This window comes from Triturus cristatus, chromosome 3_2 (genome assembly GCF_964204655.1).
Source record: "Triturus cristatus chromosome 3_2, aTriCri1.1, whole genome shotgun sequence".
In the NCBI taxonomy this organism is placed as follows: domain Eukaryota; kingdom Metazoa; phylum Chordata; class Amphibia; order Caudata; family Salamandridae; genus Triturus; species Triturus cristatus.
Window position 1 is genome coordinate 1066516157 of NC_140584.1, and position 20691 is coordinate 1066536847.

The 20691-nt window shown below is 43.6% G+C and overlaps 1 protein-coding gene across 1 annotated transcript in view; it reads left to right on the forward strand.

Moving 5' to 3' along the window:
- The window catches only part of LOC146859134 (uncharacterized), a 2052335-nt gene that overhangs the window by 307091 nt on the left and 1724553 nt on the right, over window positions 1-20691 (forward strand). The window contains exons 25-26 of the mRNA XM_085649806.1: window positions 9462-9584; window positions 15130-15342. Coding sequence (XP_085505932.1) covers window positions 9462-9584; window positions 15130-15342 — 336 coding nt within the window. The remainder of the gene's footprint in view (window positions 1-9461; window positions 9585-15129; window positions 15343-20691) is intronic.

Consider the following 20691-nt stretch of genomic DNA (forward strand, 5'->3'; position numbering starts at 1 on the left):
TGAATTCATGGGTGAATGACTAATCTGTGTGAATATCTGTATCAGTCTGTCAGTTGGTATTAGCTACATGAGTGTCTATATGGGTTAATGATTGGTTGTCTGAGTACCTGTATTGGTGCCTGAATTCTGTGTGGGTGGGGGGGTGTAACTCCCTGCATGGATGTGTGAGTGGGTGACTCAGTGGGTGTATGGGTTTATGAGTGCATCTGCGAGGGACTGTATGGGTGGGTGAATGTTCCTATGGCTGTGTTGGTGAGTGAATAGATGTCTCAGTGGTATATGTGTGAGTAACTACATATGTGAAAGGCAGCATATGTGAGTGTTGAAGTATGTAACTAACTATATGTGAGAGTGAGTGAATCAGCACATGATATTGTTTGATGCTATCCACATATTCATCCTTAGTTATTCGGTGTAACATTTTGTATCAGATAGTTGTCGTAGTGCCACTTGTACATAGTATTCACATGTCATCAGTACTATATTTCCTCCTTTGTCAGAGAGTTTACAGATCACATCAGGATCACTCTGGATTTCTTGTAGTGCATTCCTCTGTCCCGTAGTTAAATTAGTATTCAAGTTGCTTGATTTATTTGATCTTAATTTCAGCAAGTCTTTTTTGACTGATTCCTCAAAGGTGTCGATTGTGTCAAAAGGAGTCATAGGTATATATGTTGATTTTGGCCTGAAATTTGTTTTAACAGATTTTTGTTTGATGCCAAAACTTACAACATTGGAAGCATCTGGAATACCATCTTGTGTGTCATCAACTTCCTGACTGGCCATGCTTTGCAATGCCCGTAGGTCATCACCCGTTAGGACATCAGTTGTATACTCAGGTCGTGAGCCAGGAATTGTTGCCGGTGTATGGTCAATGGCCTGCTGTGTAGACCTTTCAATTTAAAGAATTTATAGAGTTTTATTTTTCTGATAAAATGGTAGAGGTCAATACGTGTTTGAGTATATTCCAATTCCTTGGTAGGACAAAATAAGTCCTTTTTTGAGTACCGATTCTTCGTCTTTGGTCAATTTCTTGGGTGTGAGATTAACGATTGTCAGGTCTTCAACCGGCACTATCTCCTGGACCCCCTCTTGCTGCGTGTTTGGCCTGCAATACCTTGACTTTGGTTTGTTGTAGCCGCCCCTTCACGATTTCCTATGGCATCTTGGCGCCTTGTTTCTGGGGGTTTGCCACATCCTCCCCGTTGTCTTGAATTCCGCATGAGTTGGAACTCCTCGAAAAAACGGCTTCTCGTAGGTAAAGCAGCTACATTATTTAGACCATCATCACCAGATTGTTCAGTATCCGTGCTTACATTGGACTCGGATGTATCCCTTGGTTCTGTGATCTTAGAGGTTGCGTTCTTTAATGCCTTCCGTGGCCCATCGAATTTACGCGCAAAGGTTAAAATTCTACCCTGCTCGTAATCTCTGGCGTCTCTGTTAAACTTTGTACGTTTCCTCAATTTGATTTTTCCTGATAGGCAATGAGGCGTTGTTTCATGTTTTCATGTAATTCATCCTTGGTTGTGGTATCCTGATTTTGGGCAATCAGAGCTTCCAATTCATCAATCTCCTTAAGACATTTCTCTCAATCGCTCTATGCGAATTTTATGAGGATCTTCAGCATACCAACTGAAAAGTCAGTGGTATACTCTGACCACTCCTCGAGGAGAGCAGGATCCGGGTTCTCATAAGACGGGATTGTATAAATGCATAATCCGCATGGTATGCGCTTAACCTCAATGTAATTCTGCATTGAGGTGGCTTCCCACCACTTGCGGATCTCGCGCTCGAATAGCCTCTCCAATCTATTAAATTGTGTACGTAAAGAGCCTTGCGTACCATTCTCACGGTCCTGCTCTGCTCGCTGCATAGGAGTACATTTAAACACATCCGCTGCTGCCTCATGATGTGATGCATCGGAAAACATTTTTCGTCAGTCAACCCGGCACTTTTCCCAATTGAATTCGTTTGTCAGCCACGAGACACTCCCGCTACAATTATGTCCGAAATTCGATATTCGGCAATACGATTATTATCATTCAAATATCACGGAGTAACAGACTAGTGCGTCCTTGGACTCACCCGTCACTGTTACTCGCGTCTTCAGGCTCCAATGCCAGGTAGCGGTACTGTAATGCGACGACAGTTTAAAGCTCAAACTCCACCATAAGTCGCTGTAAGCACTCTGGAGTGGGTGCAGGTCCTAAGGCGTGGCAGTGGCTCCACGTATCACATCAAGCTCAAAATGTCAACCCCGGAAGGAAAATGAAGGGACCGCACTCAGTCGAGGTTACAACTCGGTTATTTTATTTTCACCGAGACAAGACACAGGACGCGTTTCGGCTTCGCGCCTTTTTCCCACTGTTCAAAAGTGCCGTGAGTTCAAACATGATTATATCCTGCTATACACATCAGACTTCCGGTGCAATCTACATCAACACAAATGACGAACTCCAAATCATAAGGTAAAGGGAGGCGCCATCTTAACACATGTTAATCAGTAAAGGAAAATACTCGAAATTATTTACATATATACGATAAACATTAATACATTCAGTAATCATTCTACCAAAATTCATTGATTCATGATTCTTATTGCTCCCTTAGTGAGATACCTCTTATTATACCACAATTGAGCCCTGTATGGGCTAGTAAGCATGAAATTAATTTAATTAATCAATTCATGTCTACATTTGCTCCCATAAAGAGATACCTCAATATGTCAACATACAGCCCTAGATGAGCAAAATCGAGGCACTACCCTCAAAAAGAATTAAGAAAAAAGAAAGAAATTCATCAAAGAAATCAATTTAGCACATTCCATTAGCACTAACTTCATATTTGGTGCTATTATGTATCAATATATGACACTTCATTACATCCTACTCTGCACATCCAAATCCATACATGACAAGTAGTGCCTCAAAATTATATACAAAATATGAGTCCTAAGTGGGCTATATAGCGGATGTGTGATCACTCTACAGTTATATACATTCTCCATTACAGTACTCTCATCATAACCAACTTGAATATACAGAAAATTATTGAAACATAGCATCATAGGTCCTCACCCTAAATGGATTGCAAGTTCTTCTTCAGTGTTTAAACCATTCGGGATGGTAGTTTGCATATCTATTATGAATCTAGATTCCAGCCTATGCAGTTTAAGTTCGCAGTTTCCTCCCCGGTCACTCATTGGTACGTGATCTAGACAGAAAAATTTCAATAAACTTCTCTCGCTGTCGTGAAATTTAACAAAATGCTGCGCTACGGGATAAGTGAAATCTTTCTTCTCTATTGCTCTTGCATGCTCTAGAATTCTTTTTTTTGTAGGGTGTATAGTGCTACTGATGTACTGCTTCCCACACTGACATAACAAGCAGTATACGCAAAATGAAGTATTACAGGTCAAAAATGTATTGATGACCAAAGGTTGCATTATATCAGGTGTAGTGTATGTTAAAACTTTAGAACTTTACACATTGCCTTGGAGATAAGCCTGGCTGCTCGTGCCAAGCTACCGGAGGGTGAGCAGGGGTTATCCAAGAGTGTGTCCCTCCTTTCCCTGACTAGAAGCAAGGGTCCCTATTTGGACTAAGGTACCTACTTCAGCCAACTAGAGACCCCCAATTCTAACAAAATATAATGTTGCAGCGGCTTGGTTCTGCCGCAGAGTGACACACCGCCAGAGAGAGCGCCGTGGCTGCCCGAAAGTGAACCGTCTGCGTGTATTCGTGAAAGCGATAAGGGATCAGCAGCGCGCCACTGAAGACCGGTTTCGGTATGGCCTTCAGCAAACCTCGAAAATGGGTATGCGAGGAAGCAGCTGTGAGCAGAAATTGATTTCATCTTTTAACAATGGAATGCATCACCCACTGAAGGGCATGAAGTGACAACAAACCACAAGTACCAGCATGCTTCAGAACAATGTCCCATCAGGGCGGCCACTAGGGGCCAAAAAATTACAAATGAAAAGCAATCGTCATTGTGGTGGATGCAGAGAGGCGTGCTTTTGAGAAAGGTCAAAGTTGACCGAAACGCGTCAGGACTTGCCTTGAAAAATCAAATAAATTATCTGACTCACTGCGGGAGTGTGACTCATTTCTTTTCACGTGAGAAGGTTGTAGTAATGTTGCAGCAGCTTGGTTCTACCGCAGAGTGGCGCACCGCCAGAGAGAGCGTCGTGGCTGCCCGAAAGTGAACCGTCTGCGTGTTTTCGTGAAAGCGATAAGGGTTCAGCAGCGTGTCACGAAGACCGTCTTCGGTATGACCTTCAGCAAACCTCGAAAATGGGTATGCGAGGAAGCAGCCGTGAGCAGAAATTGATTTAATCTTTTAACAATGGAATGCATCACCCACTGAAGGGCTTGAAGTGACAACAAACCACAAGTACCAGCATGCTTCAGAACAATGTCCCATCAGGGCGGCCACTAGGGGCCTAAAAATTACAAATGAAAGCAATCGTCATTGTGGTGGATGCAGAGAGGGGTGCCTTTGAGAAAGGTCAAAGTTGACCGAAACGCGTCAGGACTTGCCTTGAAAAATCAAATAAATTATCTGACTCATTGCGGGAGTGCGACTCATTTCTTTTCCCATGAGGAGAAAGTTGTAGTAAAATATATATGTGATCAAGTCCCCTGCGAGGGACGAAACGCGTCATGGCTGCTGCAACATTTGAAGAGTTCCAATAAAATACAGCTGATGAGCCACGGTGGTCCACGCTCTTTCTTTTGCCCAAGGGAGAATGGTGAAATGGGAAGGAGTCTAATTGGATATATATATATATATATATATATATATATATATATATATATATATATATATATATATATATATATATATATATATATATATGGATGATTTAGTGGGTGCATGACTGACTGCATAAATGAGTGATTAAATGTGTCTTAGTGAATGCATGGGTGAATGACTAATCTGTGTGAATATCTGTATCAGTCTGTCAGTTGGTATGTAAGTCGCTGCATGAGTTGGTGAGTAGCTACATAAGTGACTATATGGGTTAATGATTGGTTGTCTGAGTACCTGTATTGGTGCCTGAGTTCTGTGTGGGCGGGTGTAACTCCCTGCATGGATGTGTGAGTGGGTGATTAAGTGGGTGTATGGGTTTATGAGTGCATCTACGAGTGGCTGTATGGGTGAGTGAGTGTGCCTATGACTGTGTTGGTGAGTGAATAGATGTCTCAGTGGTATATGTGTGAGTAACTACATATGTGAAAGGCAGTATATGTGAGTGTTGAAGTATATAACTAACTATATGAGAGAGTAAGTGATTGTGAGAGTGGCTGTATGGATGAGTGTGGGCTTGTGTCAGTGATTGTATAAGAGAGTAAGTATTTGTTGGTATCTGTATGAATAAGTGATGTGGTGTGTGTATAACTGTATTGGTGAGTAAATGACAGTGTGATTGAGTCTTTGGATGACTGACTTGGTGTGTGAGTAACTCTATGGGTGAGTGGTGGTGTATGAGTTTCTGTATAGGTGTATGAGTGCATACATCAGTGGCTGTATTGGTGACTGACAGTGTGTATGAGTGGCTATATGGGTGAGTGAGTGGATGTGAGTAGACCTATGAATCAGTGAGTATGTAATAACTGGTATTGGTGTGTCTATGGTTTCGAGAATGATAGTCTGTATTTTAGAGTGCGTGTATGAAAGGTTATATTAAGGTGTGAGGAGGTGCATCAGATATTAAGCCGATTAAGTCATCATTGATGTCATTTGTGATGTCATCAGTGATGTCACTGACCATGTCATGAGTGATGTAATATGTGACGTCATCAGCGGTGCATTGCGGGGGCACGAGTTATAGTTCGCTTAACTAACTATAATGGCCGAATTTCTCTGGTTTTGTACGAGTGAAATATCAACTAACTATAATGTCCCTGAAACCTGTGTTTTTTTCAGTGAATTTCAAAGGATTTTTAAATGCTAATTACTAACTATAATGTCCTTGACACCTATGTTTTTTTCAGTCAATTTCTAAGGTTTTTTAAATGCTAATTACTACCTATAACGTCCCTGAAACCTATAGCTTTTTCAGTGAATTTCAAAGGTTTTTTAAATGTTAATTTATAACTATAACGTCCCTGAAACCTATGTTTTTTTCAGTGAATTTCTAAGGATTTTTAAATGCGAATTTATAAGTATAACATAGTAGTTGCGTTTGCAGAGTGGTGCAGAAAGGGGGTGGGCCTTCGACCAGCACTCAGGAATTCCGCTGCATAGGACTTACAGGAGGTACCTGGAGGGCTTCTTGGCCCCCAAAGTCCCTCAGGAGTAAAATGGACTTCATCCCCCAAACCATAGTGTGCCAGGAGCTGTGTTTACAGAGTGGTGGAGAAAGGGGTGGCGTGGCCTCTGAAGACCTCTTAGCAATACCACTGTGTGGGACTTACTGGATGTAACAGATGGGGCAGTTGGGGGCCAATTAGCCTTCCTATTACCTCCAGTAAGTCCCACACAGCAGCATTGGTAAGTTCTGATAGCAGGCCATGCCCCCTTTGCACACCTTTCTGCAAACGCGCTCCCTGGCACGCTCTTGGATGGAGATTAAAGTCCCCTTCAATCCTGGGGATCCTTAGGGGCCCTACCTGACACCTCCAGTAAGCCCCAGATAGTGGGATTGCTGAGAGCTGCACACAGGCCACGCCCCCTTTCTGCACCACTCTGCAAACGCGCCTCCTGGCAGGCTCTTGGTTGGCCAACTAGCCCTCCTGTAATCTTTAGTAAGCCCCACACAGCTGGATTGCTGAGAGTGGTATTTACAAAAGGATTATTGACAGTAAAATAATAAAACAAAATAAGAATTTAGATATCTTTGCTCTTTAGCTGTCATCTCTCGGTAATTTATCTGGATAACCTGCAACAGAGATAGAAAACATGTCCTGTTAGAACACTTACCACGGTGACAAACAAAACAAATGAATAGTTTAACAATTAAAAGCCTGTAAAAAGCATATTACTGCAGTGCACAAATCATCGAAGTACAGAATCCAGAAAGAAAACACAGAAAAACAAGAACTCTAGGTTCATATACATTCAGCAGTAAAGACATCTAGTGGACACCACTTTAGAGGAAAGTATACATCTCCTCATCAATGTTCATGCCTGCCGGTTCCTTTGTACCTATTCTCAAGATATACCTGCATTCAAGTTGTCTCAGGGCTTTCTCTCAGTCCCCCATCTCAAGGTTTTGACTACCTGATCTAGTAGGTCAACTTGGATGGATCTCTGTTGTGGTGTTCCATGAAGTGTCTTGCTACCGGGTATATTGTGTCGGCATTCTTAATAGCACACTAATGTTGTAGAACCCGCTTATGGGCCACTAACTTTGTGCTCCCGATATAACCTTTAGGGCATGGCCATTCTAATAGATAAACCACGTACTCAGACTTAAAGTTGAGTGGTTTCGAAATGTTCAAATGCTCACCTAGAGAAGTTGTCACCTCTGTTGTGTTTTTGCCATGCTGACTGGCCTTGCATTTTGTGCACTTTTTGAACCCTTTACTGGGTTTGAGCCAATGTTGCTGTGTGGTGGTATAGGTGTTAACTAATTTATTCCCTATTGTTTGAGAGAGTCGATATGTCAGGTCAGGTTTTCAAGAGACATCATTTCCTATGACTGAATCTTGCTTGACCAAATAACAGTGTCTGTTTGAAGCTCTCCTCAACTCATTGTGATACAGATTGTAGGTGGTGATAAACCTGTTTACAGGCTTCACCTTCATTTCTTCTGATTTCTTAAACAGGAGATCCGTTCTTCTAGCTTTTCTAGCTTTGGATTTAGCTTGTTTTAGAACATGACGTTGATATCCTCTGGAAGTTAGTCTAGCACAAATTTCTCTTTCAGCCTGCTCATATTCCCTATTTGAGCCACAGATACTTTTGGCCCTTAATAGTTCGCCATAGGGGCGCTATTCTTGAGTGGTTGTGGGTGTGAGCTGTTTGCGTTCAGTTTTGTATTGCCTGCTGATGGTTTACGGTATACACTGGTACAGAGGCATTGATCTTTTACTTCTACTTTCACATCTAAAAGCTCAATCTCAGTATTACTGATTCTACTTGTGAACAGTAGGTTCAAATTGTTAGAATTGATGCAATCAGCAAACTCTGTCACAGAAGCAAAATTGCCTTTCCATAGAATAAAAAGGTCATCAATGTACTGTAACCATGTCACAATGTGTGATAACTATCTTTCCATTTCTGTCCCATGAAGCACCTGCTCCTCCCACCAGTCCATATGCAGATTTGCATAGCTGGGGGCAAAGCAGGTACCCATAGCTGTCCCCTGTTGCTGTTTATACAGTATCTTGTCAAAAAGGAAGATGTTGCATGTTAAACACCACTTTATCATTGCAATCAACATCTTGTTATGGTCTGTAAATTGTCTTGGTCTACGGTTCAAAAAGTGTTCAACAGCCTCCAGTCCCTCTTCGTGACGGATACTCGTGTAGGGGTAATTAACATCAAGGCACACCAGAGGGAAATCTGCCTCCCAATGAATGTCGAAGATCTGCTTTAGAAAGTCTGTTGTGTCCTGTATGTAAGATGGTAGGTCTTTCACCATCGGTTGTAGATAGAAATCAATGTATTGGAAACATTTTCCAACAGACTTCCTATTGCAGAAATGATTGGCCTGCCTGGAGGACATTCGCTGTTTTTGTGTACCTTAGGCAGGAGATACAGAACAGGTACTCTAAGGTATTTTACTTTTAGGAAACTGTATTTCTTCAGACTGAGATCACGCCATGTTGTTAGATCATCATAGAAATCGTTCCTGAGTTTCTCATACTCTCCCTATGTAATGGTTATATAACATGAGGTGTCTTTTAATTGGTGGTTGGCTTCATCTACATATATCTTGAGTGGCCAGATGACCATGTTGCCACCCTTATCTGCATTTTGTGTAACACAATCCTTTTCGGATGACCACATAGTAAGAACCATAGTTAATTCCCTTTCCCTAGGTGTAGGCCTCCGATTTTTCTTAAGTTCTGTCCATTTGATGTTCTTAATTTCCTCGACCATGGTTTCATTAAACATGTCAATGTTGTCAAATGGAATGGTAGGGTTGAATTTGGATTTGGATTTAAACTGAGATTTCTCTGTGGAGGTAGAATTTACAGTATATGTATATATTGCAACCAAATGTGCAGAGTATAATGGACCATTTATTACAAATATTGGGTGTAGGGAGGGAACATGGCTAACTCAAGGTGGAGAGTAGAATAGGTTGGCGTGGGAGCCCACTACCTTCTTATGAACTTTTGGGAAAACATGAGGCTGGTTAGACAGCTAGAGCTGTCACTGGCCTAAAAAACAGAACAGAAAGAGAGTAATTGGTGATTTGTCAAAACTGATTTGGAAGAACTTTCAACTCTTTTAAAGCGGAGCTGTTCCAATAAGTGTAAATGTCTTGATTACCTTGTTAGATGACTCACACCCTGAGAAGTTTGGATTCTTTCTTGAAAAGGACAGAACCTCAAGTTGAGCGCATAACTGGAGAGGAAAGAGACACCGGATCCTTCATGAAAATGATGCGTCTTTTCAACGAGGTAAGAAGAAAACATTAAATCCTTAGCATTGTAAGTACAAAGTCAAACAAGCATTGGCAAGGACAATGCATTTTGTTCATGAGAATGGGGCACAGACTTATTGGCTTTGTCACTGCTTGATTTACCCCCCACTTCCACATTGCTGCAGTGCAAGTGCATAAATGTGTGGTGGAATGAAGTAAAAGAAAAAACCTAAGATTGCCCCTACATATGCGTTCATCCAAGAGGTGGTCACCCTAGGAGGACTGCCACACGTGCACCTTTGTGCGTGCAAACATCTTGTAATGGTTTGAAAATCACTTCAAAATGGTTGTCTGATGATGCATTCTCAGATGGTCCTCAGTAGCAGTAGTGGCAGTAGTGCTGAAGTTGTATACTGTCACAAACTACAACATTTCGAAATGGATTGGCGATTAGGAGCTGTTCTGATTTAGGGCCTGATTTATACTTTGTTGTAAGGTCTACTCAGTCACAGACAGATATCCCCTCTGTACTATTACAAATGCTATAGGATACAATGCATTTATATTTCAGCGAAAGGGATATCCGTCACGTTTGCAACTGAGGATCCCATCCAAAAAAATATAAATCAAGCCCTTAGTCAGCCTTCATCCCACCCTGTTTCTTACTACCCACGCCCTGTGTGAAGTCCCTACTTATGGAAGGACCTAACGGCACACCTCAACCTCTCTTCCATCTACTCTGGGCAACTGACAGAAATCTCTGTGGGCTTGCTTGTCTATGCATGCAGAGGCGCCACAGTGGCCAGGAGGCCTCACCTGCCGCAATAATGGAATTTCTTATTTAAGCTCAGTGCACTGAGTTCCTGTTTCACCTTGGGTGAAGGGCACCTGAGTTAAATGTATTGACTTTTGGGTCTGTCCATATACTCAGAATTTAGTGCAACATCACTGTCATATCTGATTACCTCTCAAACTGTTTTTTATTTGTTTCTGGTTGAAGGATTATATACTATGTAATTTTGAAAATGCTCCGTAAATTCCTGCCCCTGCTGTCTGAGGAGCACAGGCGTATTACTGTGCAGGCTCTCGTCGGTTCGAGGCTTGATTATGCTAATGCCCTCTTCCTTGGCCTCCCTGATTACCTAGTTCAGCGCCTACAGGTGGTACAGAACTCTGCCGCCCGGGCTATCTTTGGCCTGCGTAGACGAGCCCGAGCTTCCGGGCTGCTTCAGGCGCTACATTGGCTGCCTGTCCGGAAGCGGATCCAGTTTAAATCCCTGACTCTGATGCACAAAGCCCTGTTTGGATCAGGGGCTGGATACCTGCGGCGGAGACTAGCCTTCTATCGACCAGTCCGCTCCTTGCGCTCGGAATCCCTTTACAAAGCGGTGGTCCCTCGGGTGAGGAAGGCCCGCACGGGAGGGCGCTCTTTCAGCTGCAAAGCCCCACAGCTGTGGAACTCGCTTCCCCTTTCGCTGCGCAGCACTGTCAATTTGTTCCAGTTCAGGAAGAGCCTGAAGACCTGGCTTTTTAATCTTTAGGCTGTTCTTATTGCTTCAGTTTCAGTTCTTTTTCTCATTCTTTTGCTGTGTTGTGTTATTTTTATTCTGAGATGCAGGTGGAAAGCGCCGGGACACTCTTTTCGAGTAGCCGTGCGCTATAAAAGAACGCTGTAACATAACATAACATAACATAACAATTTCCAATCATCCCATCTTTCTTCTAGCCTTGCTACTTCTAAACCCCACTTGATAAAATTCCCTCTCATATTGTCAGTTCCCCCACTCTCACCTCCCTCTCCCCAACTTATCTTTGGTCCTCTACCATGCCCACTGCTTAGCTACCAGAGCAACTTTCATTCTCAATCCTGTTTTCTGTCACATCCTCCAATTCCTATGTATCATCAAAACCTGGACCCTGCTGCATAACACCACCGTTTTGGCAGCACTTTCTACAAGTTATTTGTCTTTTCTCCACATTCCTGCTGTTGAGGTGTGGGTGGATATACATCCATTTTCTTCTACCCTTGCGTTATTCCTTTTGCCCCTGCTTCTTGGCCTTTCTTTCATTCCTTTGGGTTCAATCTTGCCTCAGTTAGTTGTCCCTCTCAGATAACCTTTTTGGATATCTGATTTTCCCCTTGTGCTCCACTCTTTCTGTGAGGATCTTCATTGCCTTTTCAGCACTATTCATCCTTGCTCGTTGCATCCTAACCGTCTTGATAAATGTAAAGTTTTTCTTTCTGCCAGCCTTGCAAAATCAGCTTTTTCCCTACACAAGACTTTCACCAGTCCTGCCCACTTTTTTCTCCCTCTCTCTCACAAGGTTGATGCCTCTATTGACCTTACCTTTATGTCTCATCAGACTTGTCTCAAGAGTGCCCACCTTTCTCCACCTCCAGACCATCTGCTGCCTTTGGTCTCGTTAATATTTTACTTATTCCTTCAGCTTCCATACCCTTAATGTGATCTTTCTCTGTGACGCATTTATTTGTTGCTTATGTTATTTCGTCAACATTTGATCTCCTCAACCCTATTGATGATGCTAACACTTCTTTCATGTTTTTCTTTTATCATTTTTTAAGTCTCTGATTACCCCTCAGGGTATTTGAAACTGTCTTGTAATCTCCCCCTTACACGTTATGTTATGTAGTGGTACTTGTATGATGCAAACCTAGCGGGGCACTCAGCACCGGAAAGAGTACCGGAGTAAAGGTTGAGATGGTTTACAGTGAAGTAGGCATGGGCTCTCCATTCTTACCACCTTGACTATAATGATCCCCGTCAGACGTCTAAAGGTGTACTTTTGTAGTCTGAGTCTCAGCCCGGCATCACATCCTCACCTATTTATTTTTCAAACAACTACTGTACCCCTGATGTCGCTACCAGCCCTTTCCTTGCTGCTATTCATTTTGCTATTTGATCTCGAAAAGTGCGTCTTTGCTCTGCCTTTTCCTCATCTTCCAGCCCAATCGCCCTATCCTGACTTTTTCCGGTCCTGCTGAGCCTTCTGATTCTTTCTCCGCTGCCCTTACTTCGAACTCCCTGTTCCCCCTTAACACTCTCACCATTCTATCTCACTATTGACTGTTTTGTTCAGGGCCGGACTGGGAACAGAAACCGGCCCTGGCAAACTGCTCAGCCCCCGAGGGGGAGTGAAGCTGAGCAGTTTGCGTTGGCCGGTTTCGGCCGATTTTGTTACAGGGGGCCGATATTGCCGACACCCGGTAACAAAAACGCCCCCCCAGGGGCCCAAAACTGGCCCCCACCCTAGCGCCCTACCGGGAAACGCCCGGTGCCCGCTATGGCCAGTCCGGCCCAGGTTTTGTTCAAACTCTTACTTCTATCTGGTTACCCCCCAGATTGAGAACACTGTTAATCTCCCGTTTTTAAAATACTTCCTTGGAGCTCCCATTCCTGAAAGTGTCATTTCTGTTTTTTCAGGCTTGCATTTCATTTTATATGGATTCAGAGCTTAATAAAAAAAAAAAAAAGGGCCAGAGCTCTTGTCAGGAGAGCACTGCAGCTTGACCACCCAGTGCCCCTGCCATGCTGCCAGTGAAACTAACAACACAACTACTAACCATCGCACTCCTACAAGTGTGACAATTCGGACTATTTCAGGCCCTCAACGCTTTAAGAATGGCTTGGGCGGCAGGTAATAGTCATTTATAATGTATATTGAATTAATAATCAACTGTTGTTGTGGTTATCTCTAAATTGTCCAGACATCGCCTCCTTCTGGCAGACTGTCACAAGCGCCGGTATTAACATGTAAGTGCCGGTGCCGAGCACCGGAAACCACCGGCTCAAATTAAGCACGATATGGATTGTCTACAAATGTACACATGATCCGGCCCTTCTACACTCACTCTTTTTGCCCAGCCTTTATGTTATGTTTCATACCCTTTGCTTCACTTATCAAGTTCTTCCAGTGACCCCTCCTTTTGCCACTCTTGCATTTAGTACTTATTCCTCAGTGCCCCTGAACTCGTGAATGTTTTCCTTTGGACTGTGCACGCGCAGAGTAATGGAGAAATATCTTCGCTCTCTTGCTTTTGCAGGCGAGTTTCCTTCATAATGATTTGATTAATATTTTGCCCTTGTGGTATGCTTCTTTATTGTTTACTGGGTTTCAATAAAACCACAAAAAATCATAGATTTAGAAGCTAAGCAAGTGCCGCATGGGTGACATTTACCAATGTGCAATAAAAGCAGTGTTCGCTAAAAAATCAGTTTCAACTCGAGGGCCCTCTATGGGCAGTAATCTTACTGCTGTCCATAATGAGGGGTTGTGAGTAGAGGCGACGCATGAAAACAACATACTCATGGAAAGACGATTTTAAGTGAGGGTATAAATAAATGGAAGGTATAGCTAAGTATGAGCTGGGCATTTTCTATCCCATTAAAATATTATCTGAGCGAAAATGATTGTAATTCATTGCTTTAAAGGAAACCCAACCATCATAGGAGGCAATTTTAGTTTTGCAGGAACATTTATTGTACAAAGAGACTAAATTGAATGGCGCATAAACTACAGTTTTTTCTGGGATCCGGCTGATTCAGAATATTGTACTTTTAAGAAATTGTTGCTTGCGTGATTGCTTATACACCTATTGTTTTATTGGCACATAGTGAAGGATCAGGCACCATCACCGGAATTAAAAAAACAGTTAAAACAACAAAACTTTTGATGATACTACTGTTTTGGAATAAATGTTGGTTTTGCATATCTTAATTAAAACTTTCTTTGATTCATTTAATGTAGTCTGGCACTAGTAGAATAAAATCTGCGTGTTGCGTTCTGATGATTGAATATTTTGTGTCTCCGGTTGAGTAAACGTATTTTATCAGTTTTATGAGTGCTTTGATCTCAGAACTGTTACATGACTTGCAAGATCCTTACTAATGTAAAGTAAAGGAGTGTTTGATCCTATACACCGTATGTGGGCTTTGCTCCTCTTGCTTCCATTTGTCCTAAGTATTTCCATGTCATGTGTGACAGTTTCCGCCAGTTGTGGCTTTTTAGTCAACAGCACTCCATGATTCCATGGTGCACCATCACTGTCATATCTGATCACCTCTCGATGTGTTCTTTATTCAGGCCTTCGTTGAACGTTGAGTCCTCCTGCAGTTCCATGATCCCTGCCTCTTTTCTCTATATGCGGGGGTGTATCTTAGTCAATGACTTGCGGAGGATGTGGGTCTCAGATTTTCCCAACTCAGCTCTACTTTTAACTCCATCTTTGAGCCTCCTACACTTAGCTGATTGAAAAAATAAACAAGTGACACCAACTATCTGTATAGTCGCGGAATTCCTTGGTGACTTGGAATGTGCCTATACTGTATGGCAGGGAATACTTTATCCCATGTATAATAGAGGGGTAATGATGGTAATTTGTTGTTACAGGTGAGAAGTTACATCACAACCATATTTGTAAAAAGGAAAGTAAGCACAGCTTTTTCTATAGGATTTGCAGGTGTCCTTGCATTACTTATTTCTTGGAACGCTCCTTAAGTAACAATAAATAAATAAAGATGAATGCCTTGCCAATCAATCTCTTACATATTGACTACATCTAGGTGTCTGCAAAACAGGCAGAAATGGATGTACAATTTGTGGTGATGCAGAAAACAGTGACCCTTCTGGAAAAATACGAGATGAAGCTTCCGACTGTGAGTGAGATACTCTACAAGGCCATGCCTGGCCGGTGGAGCAACATGAAGACCAAAGTGTCTCTGGCCAAGCAACGCCTGGGTCCAAGGATACAGCAGGAGGCTGAGCGGGTCACGAAGGTAAGGAGGTCGGTGGGGGCACCCATCATGGACGTGCTGGTGAGAAGATTCGCGCTCCACCTTCTTATTAGATTGTTTAAGTTGAATTTATAGATTTAAATGGTTTTGTGAAATGGGTCGTTTATGTACATTAATATATACTTTCTGTCTGCCTTGTCAGATGAATGATTGAATGTTCTAGTTTATGCATGATCATCTTATTAACCATGTGGGTGACTCTTAAAAAATGCGTAAATCCATGTATCGTAGACATGTGGCTGCGATTTGGGCAGTTGCATCCACTATTGGATAGTTACAAAAAAATTGTAGATCTGTAGGTGAATGTCTTATCCGTATAGAGGAGAGTTTGAGAATAGTTACATGGGACAAGTTTGGTAAAATGTCATTACCAGGGAAAGAGCTAAGTTTCAAAATTTTTCATAAAACTCAACAGATTGGAATCATTTCTTAGGGAGAGTGGCAGATCGTTCCACCGTTGCCCCACTCTGACCTGGAAGGTCCTGTCTCCAAGTCGTTTTTTAATTTAAGGAGGATACACACACCAGGCAGGCAGAGGGTGATCTCAAAGTTCGTGTGGGTCTATAGAAACCAGCTTTCTGTTGTAAAGACTTGGGTCCCTTGCATTTTAATGCTTTATGCAATATGCATAGAGCCTTAAAATTGCACAGAGAACAACTGCGGAGTACCCCAAGGATCGTCGCTCAGTCCCACGCTCTTCACCATCTACATGGCCACCCTCGCCGCCATCGTCAGACAGGATGGACTCAGTATACTATCCTTCGCCGACAACACCCAGCTCATCCTCTCCCTCACCAAGGACCGCCTCACCATCAGTCTCAGCTTCCAGGAAGGAATGAAAGACGTTGCATCCTGGATGAGCAGCAGCTGTCTGAAGCTCAACTCGGAGAAGACAGAAGACTCGACTCCTCCCTCACAATGACCCGCCAAAGCAATGCCATCGCCGCATCTCCTTCAACACCACCCACATCCTTCGCAAGACCTTCAAATGGATCCCCCCCGAATCCAGGAAGACCGTCACCCACGCACTCATAACAAGCAGGCTGGACTACGGAAACGCCCTCTATGCTGGAATCAACAAATCCCTGCCACGCAAACTCCAGACCATCCAGAACCCCATGGCCAGACTCGCCCTCGGCATCCCACGACACAAACACATCACACAACAACTGTGAGACCTCCACTGGCTCTCCGTCGAGAAGAGAGTAATTTTCAAGCTACTCACCCACGCCTACAAATCCTACACAGCACCGGACCCAAATACCTCAGCGAAAGAGTCTCCTTCCACGTACCCAGGAGAAACCTCCGCTCCACCGCCATCACAGAAACCCCGCGCATCCGCAGAACGAGAGCAGGTGGAAGGGCCTTCTCCTACATCACGGCAAAGGCCTGGAACGGGCTCCTGATCAACATCAGACGCTACCCCACTCTGCAAACCTTCAGGAAGAGCCTCAAGACCTGGCTATTCGGCCAACCCGGAGCTGCAACCCCCCTCCCACACCCCAGCGCCTTGAGACCCTCGCGGGTGAGTAGCGTGCTTCACAATTCCCTGATTGATTGGTTGACCTTTCCTTCACATAATATTAGGGGAAGTGTGTACTTATAAATTTTCCTTTTTTTGCCGTTTTGTTTCTCCATATGGAACTACTTTTTCATGTCAATAATCCTTTCCCCTGTATACCATGAAAAGATAATAAAAGGTTCTCACTCTAAATTCAAACTCCACAGTTTTTTTGGGGGAAGAAACGCCTTTGGGAATATTTTCAAATACTCCTAAAGCTACAACTCGGTCACTGTTTCAAACATCACCTGTGACCACTGACCTGACCTTGGCCTGGGGCATCCCATGTCCCCACAACTTCACTAAATTTATGACAAAGGAAAATCCGGCCATCAGGTTGGTTCACCATAGTCTTAAATTTGATCTGCGCTTCTAAGTGTCTGTTAAATGTTGATTCTGTGAACCAGAGGCACTAATGATCTTTTTATGTGTGAAAGCTTGCTTTTGTCACATTATGAGGTGTGCAAAGTCTGTTGGTGTTAGTTAGCAGTTACTATCGTGCTTCACTTTATTTTGAGGTAAGGTACATTAAAAACAAGGCCACTGGAATTATGCAATTTTGAGGCTGAGACGTTTTCTCCTTAAGTAAGGATTTGCCGCATTTGCCTCACAATTCATTATCTGTTGCATAAACTGCAGATGTTAACAAAATAAATGTGTTTAGCTCAAACGGATCAAAAGTTTCTAAAAATGCAGCAACACATCTTGCGGTGCACTGAAAGGCCCTTTGCAAATGTCGACTGGTGACATTTGTGTTGCATATTGCTGTCATTGGGTGTTAAACTGTCAATGGCAATTTTATGCTTTTAATCAAAACGATAACAATTTGTAGCCATATAATACAGTGTTAAAATGTACATCAGTGCTAAATTTAATAACCTTATTTAACTATCGTATTAAAATTGTTGTTAAAAGACCTGAGTCCACTTCAAAAGGAGGGGGAGGGGATACAAATTACTTTTTGAGGGCCTCGAGCAAATAATGTATAAACAGGAGGAGGTGCAAAGGATAAAGTAGGTAGTATAATATAAAAAAAGTGCATCGTGCGAAAGTTTGATGTGTTCAGAAGAAAGGGAACAGAGCAGCTAAGTTTGAGATGCACTAATTACTAGCTGTGCCAGACCGTTTATCACAGAGTAGACCCTTCATCTCACCGCTCCCCATGAGCAAAGAGGGCCCCTCAAACTAAGGTGCATAAGTGGCAAGAGCAGAAGAACCAAAAGCTTCATATAGTGCAAAGGAACGATGCTCTCGAATTTGCCACCTCAGTGTGGCCACCAAAAACTGTGGGACGGTAGGGTCTAAAGAGCCTTTGCCGATCCCCCCGTGCTTCGTGTAGTGGAGATAGATGTTACACTCGAAGGCTGATACCTAAGCATGACAACAGAAAAGCAGCAGGAGTGCAAGATCTAAAGAGTGCAAATACTCCGCCAATAAAAGGAAGTGTTGAGGAACTCAAAGGAAACGAGGTGAATACCGGTGGGTAATGCCAAACATAACAATGTCGTCCCAGGCGATATACTTTAGATGGAGCGCGGAGGGGTGGAGGGGGCCATCAACACGATGAGGTGATAAGACTGTTATTTTACACGGCTCACTACTCAAACAGTAGACACACTGATGCTTCCCCTCGCCCTCCTGCACTCCACAGTTAGACCAAGGGCCTCTTGGCCACACCATGGTCACGATTCAAGGTATCTGCGGGCAGTAGTCCGTTATCAGCTTTTGAGTAGAGGTAATATGATGGCACTCAGAAGATTGGGCTCGAAGATGAGCCCTGAGTTCCGTGTCACATTTTCCACACCTCCATGAGGCTCTTACATCAGTTTGGATGAAACATAACGATGAGGCCTCCAGGCAGGTGTGAACTGCCGGAGTCCGGTAGATTGGGTTCAAGAGATGTTGAACTTGTACTAATGAGGTGAAACCTTTGCCCAGAAAATGTTAACATGTAAGAATTTCAAAATAATGAAGTGATACTATCACACAAAGGGGTGCATTACACTGCATAATGTGTCTAATGGGCCTCCCCTGCCGCATGATTGCATTGGCCCTGGTTATAAACCAAGCTGTCTGAAATGTCTATCTGATATCACATATGGACCAGCTCACAGGAGCAGGGTCCAGATTTATATTTTCTTCTGGTGAAAGAAACGAGTCTGCCTCTGGCACTGTGCCTAATGAGCTGCTGGTCTGGCACTGTAGGTAATCCTAAAAGCTAGTCCAAGTGGTGCTAGAGTTCTCCCCGTGGGCACTACAGTACATTGTACTACCAGAGGCGGCGACTGAGTACTCCACGCAATCAACAACGACGGCCAAGCACGCAGCACATAAAAAATGTAGGATGCCAGTCATTAGCGTCACTGTCAGGTGAACCTTGTCAGGTTAAATGGCTGCTCCTTTAGAAGCATCGTGCATGAGGGGTTTTCTATCACAATAACACCACCCGTTCGCTCTGCCAGCATACTCCCCTTACTGGTGCAGCATACATGTCAACATTTTGGAAGAGGAAAGTGGGAGATTTTTGAAAAATAATCAGGAGAATGTATTTCTCCCATTGACTTCTGTAGTGACCTGCATTGGGTCTACTGGCATGTATGCGACTTGCAAGTGTGCTGCTGCAGGAGCCGATATCCGAAATTCAAATATAATTTTTACCATGCCTGTCAGGAGCACAGGAAAATCGCAATGGCAGAGAAAATGTGGCAACAATGTTGTGCACTTGCCTGCAGAGCAGGTCACTGGCAGTGCATAATCCGAGTCACACACGACCAGCCCCTGCCATCCGAAACCCACAGAGGAATCGGGTTTTTGCATGCGGGGATCAGGAGGCGGGAGTCTAGCCTTGAAATCGGAAGTCTCCCGCCTGAATGGGGAGGGTTGGCATGTCTGGATGCAGTAGGTAACTCCAGCATGACGTCACCAGATCGCGGCTGACGCCCCTGCAAAGGCGTAGGGAGGAGGCAGCTCTGAGATAATGGCACAGCTCCTCCTTGCACGCCCCGGAACCTCAAGCCTGCAGTGTAGCACCCCAGCTTGCCCACCCGTCCCCTTGTTACTGCTCCATTTTGCAGTTGTGATTGGCAAAGACAGGAGTCCCTCTTATAAATCAATCCAGCAAACCTAGAAGCAAGGTAACAAGGCGGGCACAGCTGGCTTGGACTTCTCATCGTCAAGGGATGGATTCGCCTCTGCATGGAATGACTATCCATGGATCTCCATCTGCCCCCAGTTAGCAGGTAAGCGCCGGTGGGAGTTCCCCCCCCCCCCCCCTGCTCCTGCACTGCCCACATCTGGGCACCAGAATATGTATCGATAACACCAACAGCACCTGCTACTGCCCTGGCCTTCTTTAACCCAGGTTTACATGTTCTGCTCTACGTTGCAATCAGTGTTCCTGTCCTCCAACAAAGCGTGGGCCTGAGATGTATTATATGAATGATTAAATAGTTTTCCATAAGCATTTGTCCTATCTCACCGTTGCATCTGAGCAAATTGCAAATGATGGCACAGGAGGGCATGTGCAGTTCTACTCTTTATTTTTCAACATCTGACCTCTTCTGAAGATTTCTGTTCCTATGAGTGTGTGTGCGTGTGTGCGCGTGTGTGTGTGCTCGTGTGTGCACCTGCATGGAAATGCCGATAAGTAAGTAGGTACTGCAAGAATGACTCAATTGATGGATACATGACTTCATGAATACAAAGACAATTCATCAAGTGCATGGAGGTTGAGTGACTGAGAGCATTGAGGGATGCATGAGCAAATGAAA